The following is an 18,769-nucleotide window of genomic DNA, read 5'->3' on the forward strand; positions in this document are numbered from 1 at the left end:
TTTTCCTCAAAAGAAACAATTTATTTAGAATGAAACAAAATCAGCTCAACTGTGAGCGCATGTTTTGAGTGACAGCTACTTTTAAGCTGTGTGAGCCATAAAAAGGGTATTCCTTTACTTTTCCAGCAATCTTGTGTACACAGCACAAAGCAAAGAGGTCATTTTTTTTTTTCCACTTAAAACACGGGCATTGGCATCACAATAGCAGATACACAACTTTTTTTTTTTAAAGCTGCCATTTTAGTAAAATGCACAAATACTAAACAGATAAGCTTTCTTCCATCAAGAGGCCCATGTAAATTCCACATAAGCCACAGCTTCTCTTCCCAAAGGTCCATTAGAGCTTGGTATCCCATGCGGTTGTCTTCTGCAGTCCACCAGCTTTTGCTTTGCAGGAGGAAAGAAAATGTTATTTCAATACAAATGTATACAACAGATTTGCTTCTTTTCTTTTTTCCCCTCCCTACATTACACAGATGAATATAAAGAGCTATGAGGCCTTTCTGAATATTCTACTTGGACTTCAAAAAGCACCAATACCACCCATGGGCACAAAACCTTGAAATGAAGACACCTTCTAGGTATAGATGCAGAACAAGTAGTGCAGGGCTTCCTTTCGCACCAAGGTTAAAGTAGGCTTACAGTACTGATGATTATTCAACTTGCAGTAACAGTTAATGGGACACATGAAAATAATTAACCTGGAGAAAAACCAACGGAATTGGGGATAATTCAGTTGGCTTTCCTGAAGGCAACTTTGCAACAGAAATGGGCAATGTAGTGTTCCATGTTTCTTTTGTTCTCGTTTTGCTGTGGAATTTTAACAGCAGAAAACTCCAATATGAAAGAAAAGGTCAAATCAAAGACATAACTACTAGACTTTAAAAGTGTTACTATTCAAGTACTATTTCTCAGCCATCATTTTCACACAATCAAAACTGTGGGAAGTTGAATATTCCATGAACCATTCTCCAAACCATACCGTCTGCTTTAAGCCTAATGCAAAACCTCATCCCAATCGTTCCATGTATAACTCACTGGAATATCTGTCCTTTGGTGCTATCTGCAGAAAGTACTAAGGGGGGAGACAAAAGGGAAAGAACCCCAAAAGCTCTATTAGTCACACAGCAAGAACTTCTTCCACTTCAACAGGCACACAGCAGACTCCCCAGGAGCACTGCCCTCAACACTGGTTTGCTTAAAGCCAGGAACTGTGATTTCCCAAGCCATTTTTTCCCTGAGTCCTCAGAAGTTTTGAGCCTGTCTTCACAATTTTGAGTCACTCCTCCCATTAATACTTTAAGGCCTTTCACCTCAGTTACCATCAACCAGATGGTTCCTCAACCAATGCAAGAAATACAGAACTCTCTTCTCCACTCACCAGGCACCAAAACACTTCAATCCTTTAACATCCTTGTTGATAAAATAAGAGAGAAGGTGAGGTTTGTGAGCCTGGCATGTAACACCCTTCTCTCTACGACGCTATTTGTAACCCAGAAGCCTGAAACCTCTGGAGTTGAGGGTAACATCAGTGTTCACGCCAGTCCCAGAGAACAGCAGACTGCACACGAGACAGGAGCAAACAAAGCCACTGGCCGGCAGCCAAGGAAGTTGCATAAAGTTTCCAATGCAAAATAAAACCCCCAGTAATAAAACCTTAAACAAAAGTCTGAGTCATTTGAGGTTCTTTCCCCAAAGCATAAAGCAAAAACTATGAAATGATTCAGGAAAAGGACATCCTTTTTCCACGCTAGTTCAACAAACGCATGAAATAGCGGAACAGCAGCTGCACACAACGGTGGAAGAAACACTGAGCTCTCTGCTAAGAGCAACGTAAATGCTGAACACAGTGAGAGAGCTGGAGTCTGCTACGTCTGTTTTGCTCTATACACAAGTGGTATCACACTTCTACTTCTGTTCAGCCCTGGCCAAGCCGACGTTTAGTGGACAGTTACTCCAATGGTGCACACTTCAGAGCCTAAGAGAAAAGCACAGCCAACCAAGCTGCACCAGCCTTGATGGCAGCACGTCAACTTCAGTGCTGGTAAAACAAAATGTTGCCAGTCAACTAAGCCTGGACATTTAAGAACCCTCAAAGGGTGTTAGAATCCTTGCTTACAAAACAGAGCAGCAACCACAAATAAACCAGATTTAAAGAAGCAGGTACTCCGTAAGGAACCAGAAAACCTGGAGTCAAATACAGCCTCGCCTGGTCCTTCTTACCCTCCAGCACAGCCCAATTTGGACTCATGAAAGCCCGTGGCAGGTACAACAACCTCTATTTTACAAGGAAAAAGGGAAGTGCACCTAGGATGCTCTTTCCAAAAGGGTTCCCACACTGAATTTGCTTTGACAAGCCATGTTGACCCCAAGTTTTATGGGTTTTAAAAGCAGGTGCCTGCTGCGTATCAGCATAACAAACACTGTCCTCAGCAAGTGTAAATGTTGAACACAAAACAACATTAGTGCTTCTTTTATACTTTTTCATTTGGGGCAGGTTTGAATTCCCAGCAGTTCAAGTTTGTTGGCTTTAAAACTCCACACTTGCAAGCGACTTGGGTCAGATGCAATGAGAAAACTCCCTCAGCACCTCGAGTGTGCAGCAGTGTTGGTGAGCCACTGGCACACAACAGGCACCTGCTTGAATTAAAACAGACATTCTTTGCAACAAGTGGTAAATAAGTTTTATCTTCCAAAACATATCATTAACCGAGTTACCGGTGTCATTTGGATCGATTCTCATTGTTAATAGTAAGATGAACAGCTGAATTCTGAGACCGATTTACATTCACGCTGAAGGACAAACCAGAAATCCTGGAGTTTACCCTCAAACATTTAAGAGCATTAAATGAGGCTTTTGTGTTTCCATAGAAAAAGTAGCTATAAAATCAAAATCTGGTTTCAAGATATGCTGCCACGTGCAAGTTCTCAGTCAGACAAAGGAAACTGAAGCTCACTTAAAGCAAAGCACCCTGTGACGAGTGGTTCAGTAAAGCTTATCACAGAAATTCATCTTGTGACAGTGAATATCAAGCAAGTACAGTCACATTTCATGTTGTGCCCATAAAATACATTCAAATTCCTCCTTCATCTGCTATTTGCACCATTCTGCATTTTGAACTCGATTCTTGAGGTGCAAGTTGAAACAGAAAATACAGGGTAGCAGCTACCCAAGGAATACATCAGAGGATGGACTGAGTTAAGCAGCATCACTTTTACACTGCCCAAGTCTCTGAAAACATGGCTAAGTGCAAGGCTACATTCTGGGTTTAAGTGCAAGATTACAATTTGGAGGCCTGTAAATAGATACAGCCAGATTTACGCTGCAGTTTGGAAGCCAGCTGCAACAGCCCCTCAGTTGTTGAACAAAACAACAGGGATTTAGATCCCTTCTTCATGCCTGTATCAGCAGAATGGCCAAGGCAGCAGAAGAAAAGTGCCCTATGAGTGAGGAAAAGCATAAGAGAAAAATGAACTAAGTTCTTTAGCAAAGCAAAGTTTCCTCCTAGAATCACAGGAATGAGAGCTCAAACCTCAGCATCTTGGAGTATTTTTAATACTTCTCCAAGATGCTAAATCCCATTTTCCCCCAGATGCTTTTAAAATGCTAAAACCTCATGTAATGCCCACTGTACTGTACCTGAAAAGTCCCCAGCAGACAGCAGTTCCTTGCTATTAACAACGAGGTAAAATGTTAATGAGAACTTTCCTGTAATTAACTTATCACAGAATTAAAACCATCTCTGGAGAGAAGCACACTTGCTCAGAGTTTGCACTGTGGAACCAGATCCTGCTGTACCTGCAACTCTTTGAAAAGGGGGGGAAAAGGCAGTAAAACCCAAAAGCCCACAATAGAACTAGAGTTATTTCTTAAAGCACCTCCTTGTTTCTTGCATATGAGAGGAAGCACAAGACATTCGTGGTTTGTAACAAAGACCTCAGCTCTTTACCAACCATTGCCACTGCTACAAACCCAAAGTGCATTTATGGGATACAACAGAACTGAGGGCAAGAGGAGGAATACACCTTGCTAAAAAAGCATACTTTCAGTGCATGCATTTGGAGGGGCTGGATGAGATCCTCACACACCCAATAAAGAGGAATTCAATGCTCTGCAGTGTACCTGAGAGCAGGTGCTGCTTCCCTGGAGGACATCAACCTGGAGCCATGCGATTCAAAAGGAAAACCACTCAGGAAAGGGATCACGTGCACCCCGTGGGGCTGCCGGACCTGAGGCCACAATGGAATTTCAAGGACTCCCAAAACAAAACCATGACACCAGTCTGTTAGTAAAGATGTGGGGTTTTTTCCCCATTTCAACAGAGTGCTTTAAATCTGGTCTTTTGAGGTTTTGGAACTCTGAGGATGAGCTTTTAAAATACATGAAATGAAAAAAGGACACGAATCGAGATTAAGAAGAGGGGAATTTGGGTCTTTCCACCCCCACTTCTCTTTTTTTTTTTTTCTCCTTTTTTTATGTATTTTTTTGTAAATCAAAGCAGGCCGAGCCTCCCTGCTGTCCCCACTGCCAGGGGATTCCCAAAGTACCCTATTCTTGCTATCGGCTATCCAACCTTTCTGGCTTCTAACTTTATAGAAACAAAAACATAGGAACAGAAAAACAGGCAGGGGGAAAAAAAAAAGTCACCTACAAACCAAGATCTAATTTAAAACAACAACAGGGCTGGCTAAGGCTGTATCCCATAGCACCTGGCACACGCTGGAGGGGTCTGTGTGGAAGAAGAGGCAGGGTTGGGTACAGAGAACACGAGGGCTTTAGGATGCCCCACGGACAATGATCATGACCAGATAGTCGTCCTCTGATTTGGCCAGCGCCTTGGCCGTGGAGTCCAGGAATTGCTGGGAGAAATCACAGGGTGGAAAAGCGTGCAGGACCCCGCTGTTCTCCTTGTCTTTGTTACCCCCCACAGGGAGGCTGATCACCCCAGCAGCCTGCTTTTGCTTTAGATAGGACACCAGATTCCTGAGTGGCCTCTGGGTGGAGGTGGTGGCAGCCTCGCTCGCTCCGGCTGCAGAGCGGTTGTCTGATGCGCCAGGCACAGCCAAAAGGATGGCGTAGCCGTTGGGACCCGCCACTTTGATGCGGCGATTGACCTCGTCCAGCTTGGGCTGGTCCAGGCGAAGACGTTGTGTGATCTTGAGCTGAGCCACTTTCCCACCAGTTGCTCCCTCCACGAGGAGGCTGCTGGCAACACCGAGGTCCCCCTGAAGCAGATGCATGTTGGACGGGAAGTTGCTGTTCTTCAGCAGGAGCATCCCCTGCCAAGCCAAGCACAGCTTAGGGGCTCCCCCGGCTTGCGCCGCCCCGTCCTGCTGCTGTTTCTGAGGAGGAGGTTTGAGGCGGGAGCCTCCACCACCTCCTTCCGTAGCACGTTCATCCTTTTTGGCTGGACTTTTGCACTCCTGCGCGGCGGCTGCCGCGGAAGCGCGATGTTTCCGCTCCCGTTCGGCGGAATTCTTGCGGTCGCGCTTTTCGTTCTGCCCCCGCTCCAGGCTGCCCCTGCGGGATTCCCGGACAGGAGAAGGCCGCTCCAAGAGGAGCAAGCGAGAGGAGGAGCGCTCGGGGTCGCTACTGTAACGCTCCCTCCCTCCAAGGAGCTCGGGGCTGCGGTCCGGAGGGGAGGTTGTGGTTAAACAGTGACGCTTACGGGAGGAAGAAGAGCGCTCGCTGTCTGGAGAGCGGTCCAAGTGCCGGCCTCCATCCTCCGCCAGTCTCCGTTTCCTAGGCTGATCCCTACTACTACTGCCCAACTCCCTCTCCCCTCGGTCCCGCTCCAAGGACCAACCATCCCGGCGGCGCTCCAGGCTTTCCAGTGGGTCATAGGCAGCTGCCCGATTACTCCTATCCCGTACAGGGGGTGGGGGGGCCACCCACTCTGTCTCGGGATAAAGGTCTCTGTCGCGGTCTCTATAGAGTAACGGTGGCGTCCTGTCCCGGGCCCCCCGAAGAGGATCAGGTGGGGCTCCCCGGTGAGCCCCAAAAGCAGCCGCCTCCGCCACGAGCTCGTAATGAGCGGGAGGTGGCAGGGGCAGAGGCTGCAGGTAGGGCTGCTGGTACCGATGCTCGGTGTCGGCAAAGTCTACGCGGAGCCGGCGATCCGGCCCACCCAAAGGAAAACCACGCATGTGGGTGCACGCAGCCTGCGCCGCGTCCAGGCTCTCATACTGGATATAAGCCCAGGAATCACCTTTGCGGTAATCAATAGTGCGAATGGTGCCAAACCGATCAAACTCCCTGGCCAGGGCAGCAAGGGGCACCCAGGGCCCAAGGCCACCCACCCAGAGCCTGGTGGTCGGAGTGGCTTTACCATACCCAATCTTGATGGGGTTGCGGAGAAGCACCTTTCCTGACATGGCCAACTTGGCCCGGTGCGCCATGTCCAGGTTTTCAAACTTAAGAAACCCATAGGTGCTGGTCTGCCCGCGCCCCGGCCTTTTGATGTCCACCTCAGTGATGACCCCAAAGCGATCAAAAGCTCGGCGTAAATCGGACTCGCTCACGGTGATGTCCAGGTTGCCCAGGAACAAGGTGCGGTTGGCTCGCTGGTCGTCCTCGGGGCTGATCTCCTCCTCGCCAGCAGCTCCAGCACCACCTCCTCCTCCACGGAAGCCCCCCGCAGCCGCCACACCAGCCACCCGCTCCAGCCCATAGGCCGGCCGCACTCGTGCTTCATAGAAACCCCCGTAGTCCCTCTCCCTCTCCAGCTCCCTGGGCAGAGGGGGTGGAGGAGGCAAACGGCCCAGGGCGAGCTGCTGCAGCCGGTAGTCTCGATAACCCAGGGCCCCACCGCTCCCCGCGGGGGACAGCGCCCGCTGCGTCGCCCCAGCCGGAGGGTGCCGCACGGCCGCTGCCGCCGCCGCCGCTGCCACCCCGACGGCTGCCGTGCCATAGGGAGACTCCTTCTCCAGCAGCGCCGGGGAGCGGCTCCCGCGGCGCCGGCTGCTCCCCGCGCCGCTCCCCACGTAGACGGCTTCGATTTTGAGCGGGCGGTCGTAGAGCACGAGGCGGCCGCGGGCGTGTTTGGCGGCGCGGGCGTCCTCGGGCCGGCGGAAGTTCACGAAGGCCACACGCTCGTCGGCGGCACCGGTGCCGGGTGGGAGGCGGCTGATTTTGACGCTCACGTCGCCGAAGCGCTTGAACTCGTGGAAGAGCCCGTCCTCCACCGCCTCGTCGCTCAGCGCCGAGCCCAGCTCGCTGATCTTCAGCGTCTTGTACTCGCCGCCGCCCGACTCGGAGGAGGACGGGGCCGCTGCCGGAGCGCGGGACTCACCCCCTCCGCCGCGGCTGCTGCTGCTGCGCGACGCCTCCGCCGCTTTCCCGCTGCCGTACCCATGCCGGCTGCCCCCGCCGCCCGCCGCCGCCGTCCCGGCCTCGTACTCGCGGCTACCGGCGCGCCCGGCCTTGTCCGCATGTGGGGCCCGCCGGCTGCTCCCGCTGTTGCTGTCGTTCGAGGCAGCCGGTGCCGCCGCTTTGCCGCCGCTGCCATTGGAGCCGCCGGAGCTGCTCGGCTTCTTGCTGCTCCGCTCGCCCCGCGCCGACGACGAGGAGGACGCCGAATCCTCGCCGCCGCCGCCGCTGCCCCGCGAACGCTTGGCTTTAGCCGGCGAGCGCTCCTTGCCCTTCATGACGGCGGGCGGCGGGGCCCCGGCCCGGCCCCTACCCTGCTCCCGCCGGCGGCCTCACCGACTGACTGACCGCCGCGCTCACGCACCCGCCGCCATCTTGGAAGCCGCGGCCGCAGCGGGCCCCGCCCTCGCCGGCACCCATTGGTCTCCCGGCGGCAGCCCGCCGCTCTCATTGGTGGACGAGAGCGAAGCCCCGCCCACCCCCTCGCTCCACCCTCTCCGATTGGCTCAGCACTCTGTCTTTCCGCCGGCCTGCCTCGCGCGCCCGAGAGGAGGGGGCGGGAAGAGCCCGCCCTCACACTCCTCCCCGCCCCGCTCGCCCATTGGGCAGTTAGAAAGGGCGCGGCCTTCTGATTGGGGATTTTTGGCTGCCAATCAAAGCGTTAAGGCCATGGGAGGACTTTCTCTACTCATTGGCTATGGGGCAGAACTTATCTCCTTCTTCTGATTGGTTCTCTTACCTGTCTGTTGTCATAGCCGCGCTGCGGCCCCTCCCCGCCCTTCCCCATTGGCCCGCTCACTTAGACGCGGGTTCCCGTCGTCCCTCTCAAACTCTCGCGAGCTTCTCTATCCCCGCCCTCTCTCCTCATTGGTCAGCGCTCCGCTTCCCTGAGCGGCTCTGGTTGGCTGAAGCCCACGCCACTCCAAGCCCCGCCTTTCACTTATCATTGGGCCAGAAAACTCTCCCCACGCATCTCATTGGATTCGGTCAGTCGCTTGAGGATAGGCTAAAGCTGCTATCAGTCAGGTTTACTCTCACTCTGATTGGTCAGTGCTGGGAAGAGGGCGGTTCCCAGGCGGTGCTCGCTGTGTGGCAGGGGCGCCGGGCTCAGAACGCGCGGCGCTGCGGCGCGGAGCGGGGTTGGGATAGCGGGGCACGCGCGTCCCCTTCGGCCGCAGCGTTGAGCCCGGCCGCGGAGCAAACGCCACCGGCGCTGCCGCGGGAGCCCTGGGGCCCGGTCTGGGTGTGGGAGCCCGGGGAGAAGGCGCAGGGAGCAGGGCGCTGCCTCATTGGAGGCGCTCAAACCATTCACAGCGTTCCCCGTTATGATAGAACTTTACTGATCCATTCCCGCTTTCACTCGGGAGCTGCAGCTCCGGAGGAGGTGAGGGCTGGGAAAGGACAGGTTTGGCTTCAGCCTTCAGAAAAGACCCATAAATCATAAACAATCCCCTCAACAATCATCAGTCCCCCCCCAAATCCCAATTCCCCACCTCCAGGGCTGCGCTGCGAAGCTACCCCTTCGCTCTGCAGCAGAACGCATCGAGGCTCTTCCCCTGTGAGGGTGCTGAGGCGCTGGCACAGGGTGCCCAGAGAAGCTGTGGCTGCCCCATCCCTGGCAGTGCTCAAGGCCAGGTTGGACACAGGGGCTTGGAGCAAGCTGCTCCAGTGGAAGGGGTCCCTGCCCGTGGCAGGGGTTGGAGCTGGAGGAGCTTTGAGGTCCTTTCCAACCCAAACCAGGCTGGGGTTCTGTGATCTATGAACTCCAGCAGTACCTGTGGAGGAAAACACAGCCCTGCAGCCGTGCTGCGGCAGAACCTTATTTATCCAGCGATGCTCCAGCCCCTTGAGCCCTGTTTTATAATCACAGCCTAAATGGTTTGAAGTGCATGGAGCAGAAAGCACAATGTTCCCTTGCTGTGCCTCAGAGAGAAATGTCCTTGCGCCTCTGTGTCACCCCATGGAAACAAGATCGCTCCCCAGGACCGGCTCAATCCAACAGGGGAGAACTGAATCTGATTTGGTTTTAATAGCGGTCCATTAGGCTGCATTTCTGCCTGTCATATCATCTGCTTCTGACAGCGACGGCACAGAGGCTCCTGAAGCTGTGGGTGGCTTTTCAGTGGTGGGTAAATAGCTGGTGGCTAAATATAGAGCTGGGAGTGATAGAAATTGTGTTTGAAATCCATATTGAGCTTCTGAAAACGAGAGCCTCCTACGTAACAGAGCTGAGTTAACCCCATGGGTGTAACAGAGATGGACCCGCGATGACACGGGTGCTGTGGAGATGGTTATCATCAGGTATATGGAAGGCAGAAATGATGTGGATGTGGATCAGAGAAGCTTATCATAGCCTTGGAATGGTTTGGGTTGGAAAGGGCCATAAGCTCATCCAGTTCCACCCCATGCCATGGGCAGGCGCACCTTCCAGTAGAGCAAGAGCCTTATTTTGCCGTGGTTCAGCTTCATCTTTGAGGTTACATCTGATAAAACCTGGCAGAGCTCCACCGCCTCGAGAGGAAATGCATCACTTTTAAAGAGCTACTGATAGAGACCAAGGTCCTCAACCCGCTTCCTTGTGGTGCCTGGGCTTGGTTGGGAGCAAAGGACAGACATTGAATTCCTGAGCTGATGAGTCACGGCGGAGAAGACACCTTGGGGGAGCGCTGGGGCACATCCCTGCAGGGACAATGTCCTGACAGACACTTATCTGATTCCAAGCCTCCTGACCCGCTCCTTCCAAGGGGAGGCTCTTCTCATCCTGGCTTTTTCCACCTCCGCATCAGGCAGCATCGATGTGGATCTCTGCAATGCCTTGGTTTGGTGGCACTCATGGTTTGGAGCAGGCTGTGGCACTGGGAAAAGGCAACACAGCACCAGAGACGGTCGTGCTTTGCCAGGCCATGAGAGAAGGCCTGGAGTAAGCAGGAATCTGCCCCCAGGCCCAGACTGGATAAAGAGCACTCTGTCTGCACTTATATGTATGTGTATGAATAATTAAGGTGCCAGATGGCCCTTGAGCCCCTGGCCTAGATATACACATCTAATTACATTTGGTGGCCATGGGAGTTGGGCTCATCCTGGAGGATACTTGTGTTGTGTTGCAGAACCAAAGAAACCTGCTGGTTTCCTGCAAAAAAGGGTTCTCGGGAGGGGGTTTAACTGTGCATCTGCCTTGCAAATCCCGGATGGAGATGAGGGAAGAGGGACTCTTCATCAGGGACTGTAGTGATAGGACAAGGGGTGATGGATTCAGACTGAAACAGAGGAAGTTCAGGTTGGATCTAAGGCAGAAGCTCTTCCCTGTGAGGGTGCTGAGGCGCTGGCACAGGGTGCCCAGAGAAGCTGTGGCTGCCCCATCCCTGGCAGTGCTCAAGGCCAGGTTGGACACAGGGGCTTGGAGCAAGCTGCTCCAGTGGAAGGGGTCCCTGCCCGTGGCAGGGGTTGGAACTGGAGGAGCTTTAAGGTCCCTTCAACCCAAACCATTCTGGGATTCTATGATCACAGAGGAACAGGTCAATGCTGGAGGAGCAGAAGCTCCCTGGCAGGATCCCAAAGCCCATCAACAGAGGCAGGTTTGCGAGCATCTCAGCTGGGGAGGGACTTGCTTGGCTGCAGCTCTGCATTCAGGCCGAGCTGCCTTTCTTCCTGGAGCGGTGATTGTCTACCAGCTGCCCATTAGAGACGCTGGAATACATTAGCTTCACTTAGGGGAGGCCACAAGAGCCCTCCCGGGACGGGAGCTGCCAGCCCAGACGTGAGCTCTCGCACACTCTGACCAGGGCGGGGAGGCGAAAGCGCTTCTCCTGCTGATCCCCCCAGCAGCGCAGCCCTCGCCTTTGCCAGCAGGAGCAAGGAACCCAACCGGAGAGCACCCACCCTGCGGGATGAGGTTTGGCAGCCGACCCCGGGCTGCTCGAGGGGAGGCAGCACAGAGCAGATTCCTTCCTGCAGCCGGGAACGCAGCGTCCAGCACTCGCAGGCAGCGAGATGGGGTCAAGCTCAAGCCCCTCTGTGCCTCTGCTGGTGTTAACTGTTAACCCCTGCCTAAACCAGGCTCCCTTTGCTCCAAGGTCTTTGGGGACGGCTTTTGCAGCGGTTCCCCGAGCAGGGTGATCCCTGCGCCCCATCGGCCTCCTGGAGCATCCTCACAAGGAGCAGTCCCAGGCCCCCCGATGCTCCCCAGCCTCCTGCCCCGGGGACCGCAGCACCACGTCCCGGGGCTCTCTGCTCGCTCCCGCCCGTCCCGCTGCCGGCAGAGGGCAACGACAGCTCAGGAATGGGCTCCGGCCCCACGCTGCGGCTTCCACCCGAGAGGCAGAGATGAACGGAGAGGCAAGAATAAACCCCCGAGGTACAGAGGGCATTGGCCCTGCTCAGCGCACGGATGTTCCTACAGGATGGAGGCACCCGGTTCTGGATGCCCGTCCCTGGTCCCTCGTAGCAGGGCTCCTCCTGCAGGGGTGCAGCCCGAGGGAGCCAAGCAGAGCCCTGCGGAGCTGTGTATATCCATGGGCTTCAGGTGGTTTGGCTCTCATCACCTCCAGTCCATTTGCAAGCTGGTTCCTTTGCCTTCCAATCACTGCCTGTGCTCAGAGGAGCCCAATTTTGCTTCCTACTGCACAAGGGAAGGGAGAGGCTGGGCAGGGGCTGGTGAGAGCCCAGTGCTCACACAGGGCACCGAGGAGATGGCACCTTGCACCTCTCTTCTGCACCTGAAAGGATCCGAGCCTTGTTTCCCACCATCCCACATCTCCCTTTAGTCCTCAGGATGGTGGTTGTCACATCTGGCTTCTCTTCCCTGTGCCGTGCTCCAGCAGCAGCGGGAGCTGAGTGTGTCCCCCCAAACAGCACAGCCTGTCCTTGCCCCTCAGGGCATCTTCACCTGCAGCCCTACAGGAGCGGAGACCAAGTCTTCACGACATCTCCCCTCCCTTCCAACTGCTTCCCAAGTGACAAAGGTGTTGTGCTGAAAGGCGAGGAGCCCAGAAGGTGCCTGGAGGACTCACATGCAGACCACAAAACGCCCTGGTTTTCCCCTAGTTATCCCTCTTCCCACCCCACCATCCCTGCCATGCCCAGGCAGCCCAACACTGCTTTCTCTTCCCTGTCACCCATGAGCGATTTCCCACCTCCTACCCAGCTCCAGTGCCTCAGTTTCCCCACACTGTGGGTTTTCAGAGGGGGTTTTCTGTGCCAGGCAGACTGGGATGGACGATGCCTCCATCAAGCACCAAATGCCCACCAGCGCATCCCAGATACTCCACCACAGGTTCATCCCATCTTTGTGCTACCAGCAGGAGGGAAAGATGACAATTAAACTACACCATAGGCTGACAGCTCCATTTGTCACCTCGAGGGGAGCAGTTACAACCTGGGCAGGGTGGAAACTCAGGCAGGAGACAATCAATAAAGCCCTCAGGTCTGTAAGGAGACACCCATCAACCTTCATTTTGGGCTCCAAAGTCAAAACCCCGCCTGACTTTGCCATCAGAGCAGTGCTGGACCAGAGGAAGGAACGTGCGAGCTGAACTCCCTTGAGGTCTTGGGTTTCCAACTGATAGCCCTGGGCAAGGCTTTGCTGCTCAAGGAGACCCTTGTCCTCAGTGTAATGGGATGCTCCACACCAAGGGGTGGTGAATAATTCATGGGCTCTGGCTGATCATGAAGCTCCTGGGGTAGAGCTGGGAGCTGAGCAATGAGAGCTGCTGTCCAGAGGGGTCTTGAGCTCCTAGGAACAAGGGGATCTTCTTGCTTCTAAAGGACTGGGAGCTGGGAAACCCTTTGGGATCTCAATGCCAATGGACCAGATGGTGTGAGGGACGCAGAGCAGCATCACTGTGGTGGCTTCATGCTCTTCCTCCTGTGGAACCAAGCCTGCTGCTCATGTCCCCTCATGGGCAGTGTGTTACAGGTGGAACTCCATGCCTTTCTATCCCTCTCTCTGGTCCATGAGCAGTTCACTTCCAGAAGAGCTGGGCTCAGTCCAACACCTCCTTGTTGGCTCCCAGCCTTCATGGGAACAAGGACCCAAGCTGGGCTGTCCTCACCCGGGCAGAGGGACCAGGGCAGGTTACTCCCAAAGGAGGAAAACCATCCAGACAGGGTGGAGGCAGCGCAAAGCTGCTGCACAAGCTGGTGAGAGCCCATCAGAGGGTTGCATTGCCAGCCCTGCTCCATCAGCAGGAGCCTGGAGTTGGGCTGTTGGTGGAAATGAACCTTGGTTGAGAGACCCAAAAGGCTCAGTGCCTGGCTTCATGCAGTGTGGGTGCAGCTGACGGACACAGGAGGGTGGGTGAGAGGAACCTCATCTCCATCCCACAAGCCTCCTTTCCCTCTAAGCTATGCTAGATGCTGTGGGTCTTTATCAAGAACCACTCTGCACATTTGGTGCCTGGAGCTCCCTCAAGCACGGACCATGAATCCTGACTAAAGATGTATTTAAGGGAGGCATGGGGATATTTTTAAATGACCCCTGGAGCTATTTCTGCTTCATTTCCCTCACTTTTCTTCCGTTGTCTCTCCCTGATCTTCTCCTCCACAGAGGACAGGAGCTCATTTTCATCTTTCCTGTCTGGTTGATGGGTGCCTGACTGGCTGAGGACAAAACCCAGCCCAAAAAAGAGCAGCCACAGCTGAGAATAGCAGCTGGGGGCAAAGCACATCAGGGTCCATCCCTCTTATCATTATTATGCTGCTCATCACCAGCCAAGAGCAACCAGGGTGGAATATTCCCATCTGTAGCCTTGCCCAGGCACCCAATGGAGCTTTTGGCCCCTCTGGAGTCTTAAATTAGATTCAGCTTGCATGGCCAGGGTGGGATGTGCTCACAGTGCTGATGCTTTAGGCCAACCTCCTCAAAAGCAAAGGCACATCCCCGCTGCACTCAGCTTGCTGTGAGCAAACAGTGGATAATCACCCATTGCTGGAGGTAACAAGGCCGCTGGTGCCTCCTGGCCACGGGCCACGCACAGACCCTGCAGATGGAAGGGGTTGTGTTCCTTAGGGGAAGGGCCGTATGTCCCTGTGCACACACACACACGTGGGGTTATTGCACCTCAACACTGCCAAGAGGGAAGGGAAACTGACTGGAAACCCCAAACCTTTGCTGCTGAGGAGAAACTGGTTTGCTGGGTTAACCCTTTCTGCCACTGTCTCCTTCCCCATCCTCTTCCAACTGGTGCCCCTGGGGTGCCACCATTGCTCATCTTGGGCTCATTCATCTTCCCAGCCCTTCAGGCTCTGCCCCTCACCCTCACCATCTGTCCCTTAACTCTCAGCTCCATCCCAGCTTTCCCTGCAGCAGATCCTGACTGCTTTGGTTTGGGCATTCCCTCAGGAATGTGGCTGTGGAGGTTTTGCCTGGCTCCTTTGGGTGGCCGGAGTGGGAAGCAGCAGGATTGTTTGTGGGCTTGAACAGGAAAGAGGGGAAATGCTCCTTGTTCCTTCTCTGTGGCTTTCCCATCCCTTCCTTCCCTCCGAAAACACAGATGAGCACTGAGGAAAGCAGGAAATGGGGATCCCAGGGAGAGATTGGATCCGTGCAGAGATCCCATCTCCCAGGGAGCTCCCTCAGCCCCAGGGCAGGATTTTAACCTGCATCTGCACCACCCAGGGTGAGCAGCCCCAGGGTATCACTGATGAGATTCAACCACCAGGGTCCTCCCAAGCATCCCATGAGACAGGATCCACACGCACAGGAGCAAGCACATCCCAGGGGCCGAGGACACTGAAAGCTTTCATTTTGCTCCAAAGCCCTCCAGAAAGCTCAAAGACCCTCCCCAGTTACTCTTTCCTGGTGATCCCAATGATCCCAGGGTAGAGGCTGCTGGTAACCATCGCTCTGCAATAACCACCACGCTTGGTGCATTCACAGCGAACATGAGCTGTAAGTGAAACTTCTCAGCCAAGGCCCTTTGAAAGTCCTGTTGCACGTTCAGCCCTGGAGATGCTCCATCAACTCCTGCGTCTGTATTTCAGCATAGGGTGGATGTGGGATCCTTCCAGAGGAGGCAGCCCACAATGAGGGTACCCAACTGGCCCCGCATTGCTCAAAGGCACTCCCCCCACCTCGACTGGAGATGCTCACCCAGAGCAGGCTTCTCCTCTGAAGCCATCCCTGGAGGACCAGGAAGGTCTTCCCAAGCTAAACTCCATGGGGGAAGTTCCTCCCTCAGCCACCAGAGCAGTGCGCATCCCCCCTCTCTGCAGGCACCACTTACAGAGGCAGAAATCAAGCTAAAGCCCACCCGGAGCTAATCCAGGTCCTGCTTCAGCCCTCCCTGGGTTGCTTTTCCCCATGGCAGCTCCAGAGCCTCCATCCTGGCCCCTGCATCCCTCCCATCCTCCACGCTGCGGCATCACTGTCAGAGCTCTCACACTCAACCAGGCGCTGCCATCCAGAAAGGACTCCCAAGGACATGCATCAAGGAAGGTCACACCACGCTCAGCTTGATTGGATGGATTAGAGACCGGTCCCGAGCCCTCCTCCAGGACCAGCAGAGCCAGGCTGTGACCTTCCCAGGTGCCCAGCTCCGGTTTACTTGGGGCTGATCCCTGCGATGCAGAAGGGGAGATGCCATCCACTTCCATGGGTGTCATTCACCCAGATCCAGGGCCAGGGGTGCAGCCCTGCAGCGTTCACCCTCTCCCCCTGCTCCTCTGGCCGCTGTCCCCACAGGGACACAGGCAGCAGCTGGGATAATTCACCATTTGATGAAGGCAGATGGCTTTATTTGAACCAAGTCAGAAAGGAGGGAAGCCAGCCTGTGGATGCCTCCCTGGGGTCAGCCTGGTCTCCCATCCCTGCGCTGCCCTTCTCCAGCAGCAGGTGAGGTCCCCAGAGCCTAGACCCAGCCCCAAAGGCTCCTCGGGTCCTTTTGTCCTTTCTCTTCCCCAACCTTTTCTGTGCAGGAAGGAGGAAAAAAACACACCTAAATGCAGCAAAACCTCTTTGCAACTCGGTTTGGTCTTGCAGAAGCTCTTGAGATCTTTGCCTTAGGCAGTTGGGTTGACCAAGGGCAGGTACTGGCATAGTTAGAGGTGGTGGCACGGTCACTCAGTGGTGCTGTGCCCCAAGGACTACAGGGCAGGGGATGTCCCGACCAAGAGAATGGGGCTGAGGTGGGTAGGAGAGGGGTGGGATGGGGTATGGGGAAGCTGCTGAGCAGAAGGGAGAGATAAAGACCAAAGGGTCTGTGGCTTCTGTGCTGTACCAGGCTAAATCTCTTTCTCCTCCTGTCCTAGGGGACATCCCAATGATCATGGTGCCCATTAATCCCTTCCTAAACTCCCCCCAAGCAGTGCTCCCCAGACTGCACTTCCACCCAAGCCTTCATCATGCTTTCAGCTCTCCCCCACCTTGAGGTCTTCCCCCGTATCAGAGCACCTCCTGGCTCTTGCCTTCCACCCAAACCCAAAGCTTAGCCACACAGGTCCCATTTTACACCCATCAAACCCCTCCCACAGCGAGGTCCTGCCCAGGTTGGAGCTCCCAGTGCTAAAACCCACCAGTGCCCTCCTGGCCACGCTGTCGGGCAGGGGCAAAGGAGGCAGAGCTGAGCCGAACCCCTCCCCAGAGCCCGGCGGTGGATGCAGAACGAGCAGGCAAAGGTATGATGGAGTGTTCCGCACTGCTGTTCCCTAGCCAGGCATTAACCCAGCACGGCTCCCTGTGCCCCTGAGGAGAGCCAGGCAGCCAGCCCCGGGCTGGGCAGGCGCTGTGGAAGCGATCACAGCACCTCGGATTGCCAACCCACCCTGGGAGGGGGGAAACCACCTACAACCCCCTAATTCCCAGAGCAAGCCCATCGGGCTCTTATCAGCCAAGAGATGGTGATTTTCCTGTCATTACCCCCATCCCCTGTCGCACATAACAAATCCATCCTGGTTGTGCAGAGGATTTTCATAACAGGTTGCATGGCCGTAGGTGATGGCTTTAAAAAGCTCCCCCCTCCCCATGGAGCCGCGCTTGCCGTGCCTGTTCCCTCCGCAGTAATGAATGCTAATAGCAAGGCTTAGCACCACGCAGCACTTTATGGCCCGTCTAATGCAGGAAGTCAAAGTTAGGGAGCACAATGGTCTCCCCCAGCCACAAAGGTAAGCATCAGCCAAAAGAAAAAGGCAAAGCAGCCTTTGGGAAGCGGCAGGGCACGTCAACAGCCGGGATTTGGGACATCAAAGCTGAGGCTGGGAGTTAAACCCGAGGTTTAAAACTCGGTGGCAGAAGCCGTGGCTGGCAATTTGCTTCTCTCCCACCTGCCTCAGAGCAATGGGCTCATGCCAAACGTTATTCCCATCTCTCCCAGCAGTTTTCTCCCCCATTAGACCCCTGAGTGCATGGTCCCCCCGAGGCTGAGCTCTTGGGGAGCCACTCGGTGTCATACCAGCACAAAGCAGCAGCTCAGGGCAGGGATTCACAGGGCCGATAGCCAGGCAGGACACACTGACCCACATTCCAAGCAGAGTATCCTGCACAGGGGAAATAGGGGGGAGAAACCCAGAAAATGCTTCTTCTTGCACCTCGGAAGGTGCTGATTGCATGGAAATGCAGTCAGCAACGGGGTGCTGAGGTGGGATGAGGTGCAGGTTCCTGCTGAGGGAATGGGTTTGTCCTGCAGGATGTAAAACCAGAGGGGAAAACCAGCAGGGAAACATGGGAAGAAGAGCCAGGAGCAAGAGGGATGGGAATCACTAAGAAACTTCTCTTTCTTCCTTCCTCCTGGTGAGGGTTTGAGAGGGATGGGCATGGACTGTGCCCGTGACAGACTTGCCCTCAACAGCACAGGCAGCTCCCTGCCCACTGTGGAAGTTGGGGATCCCCCTTTGCGCCTCTTTTCAGCAGCAGTGAGGGACCCAACGTGCCCCGGAGACACAGGAACCGTCCTGATCTACAGGCTCGTGTGTCTCCGCCTGCCCCCGCCTCAGCCTGCCGGGGCGGTGCCGTCTCTGCAGCAGAGACAACGGGATTAGCATCGATTTGCCGGGAGCAGCATCCTCAGTGTGGGCTCAACGCGCTTCTCCGAGTGCCCGAGAGCACCCACAGCCCCTGCGGCTCCCTCCCAGCCTCCGCATCCACAGCTCTTCCCTCCCAGCCACCAGCAGATCCTTTGGCAGAGCATCCTGGCCCCGTAATGCCCCAATCGGAGGGTAGAGAAGTGGGTCCTGACCCAAATAAGCAGCTTTAAGGGCTGACCCCCAACATGTGCATCACCTCCTTCCTGCTGGCTTTCTTGGAACTGTTGTTATAGGACAAACCTGTTTTCTTCTATGAGAGAGAGAAAAGCATCCCTGAGACCAAAGCGATCTGGTTTATCCCCAGATCATTTGCTGGTACCAGTGCAAGTCCAGCGGGGAATGGGGAGAGGGGCGAACGTGCGAACAAGCCAGTTCCTAGTGCTG

At 54.9% G+C, this 18,769-nt stretch overlaps 2 protein-coding genes across 2 annotated transcripts in view; both read right to left on the reverse strand.

The window, feature by feature from the left end:
* Nucleotides 1-7,750, reverse strand: RBM15 (RNA binding motif protein 15). The gene has a single exon (XM_061349538.1). The coding sequence runs from the start codon at nucleotides 7,645-7,647 to the stop codon at nucleotides 4,777-4,779; it is 2,871 nt and encodes a 956-aa protein (XP_061205522.1). The 5' UTR covers nucleotides 7,648-7,750; the 3' UTR covers nucleotides 1-4,776.
* STRIP1 (striatin interacting protein 1) overlaps nucleotides 7,387-18,769 on the reverse strand; it is a 116,014-nt gene continuing 104,631 nt past the window's right edge. Inside the window, exon 22 of the transcript XR_009724901.1 lies at nucleotides 7,387-7,398. The gene's annotated coding sequence lies outside the window, so the exon portion shown is untranslated. The remainder of the gene's footprint in view (nucleotides 7,399-18,769) is intronic.

This window comes from Neopsephotus bourkii, unplaced genomic scaffold (genome assembly GCF_033783945.1).
Source record: "Neopsephotus bourkii isolate Nb327-2 ecotype Australia unplaced genomic scaffold, CSIRO-AGI_Nbou_v1 NB_414, whole genome shotgun sequence".
Lineage (NCBI taxonomy): Eukaryota > Metazoa > Chordata > Aves > Psittaciformes > Psittacidae > Neopsephotus > Neopsephotus bourkii.

What these genes read in the sequence shown, in the direction of transcription:
- RBM15 (XM_061349538.1), bottom strand. Translation starts at nt 7,647, where the DNA reads ATGAAGGGCAAGGAGCGCTCGCCGGCTAAAGCCAAGCGTTCGCGGGGC.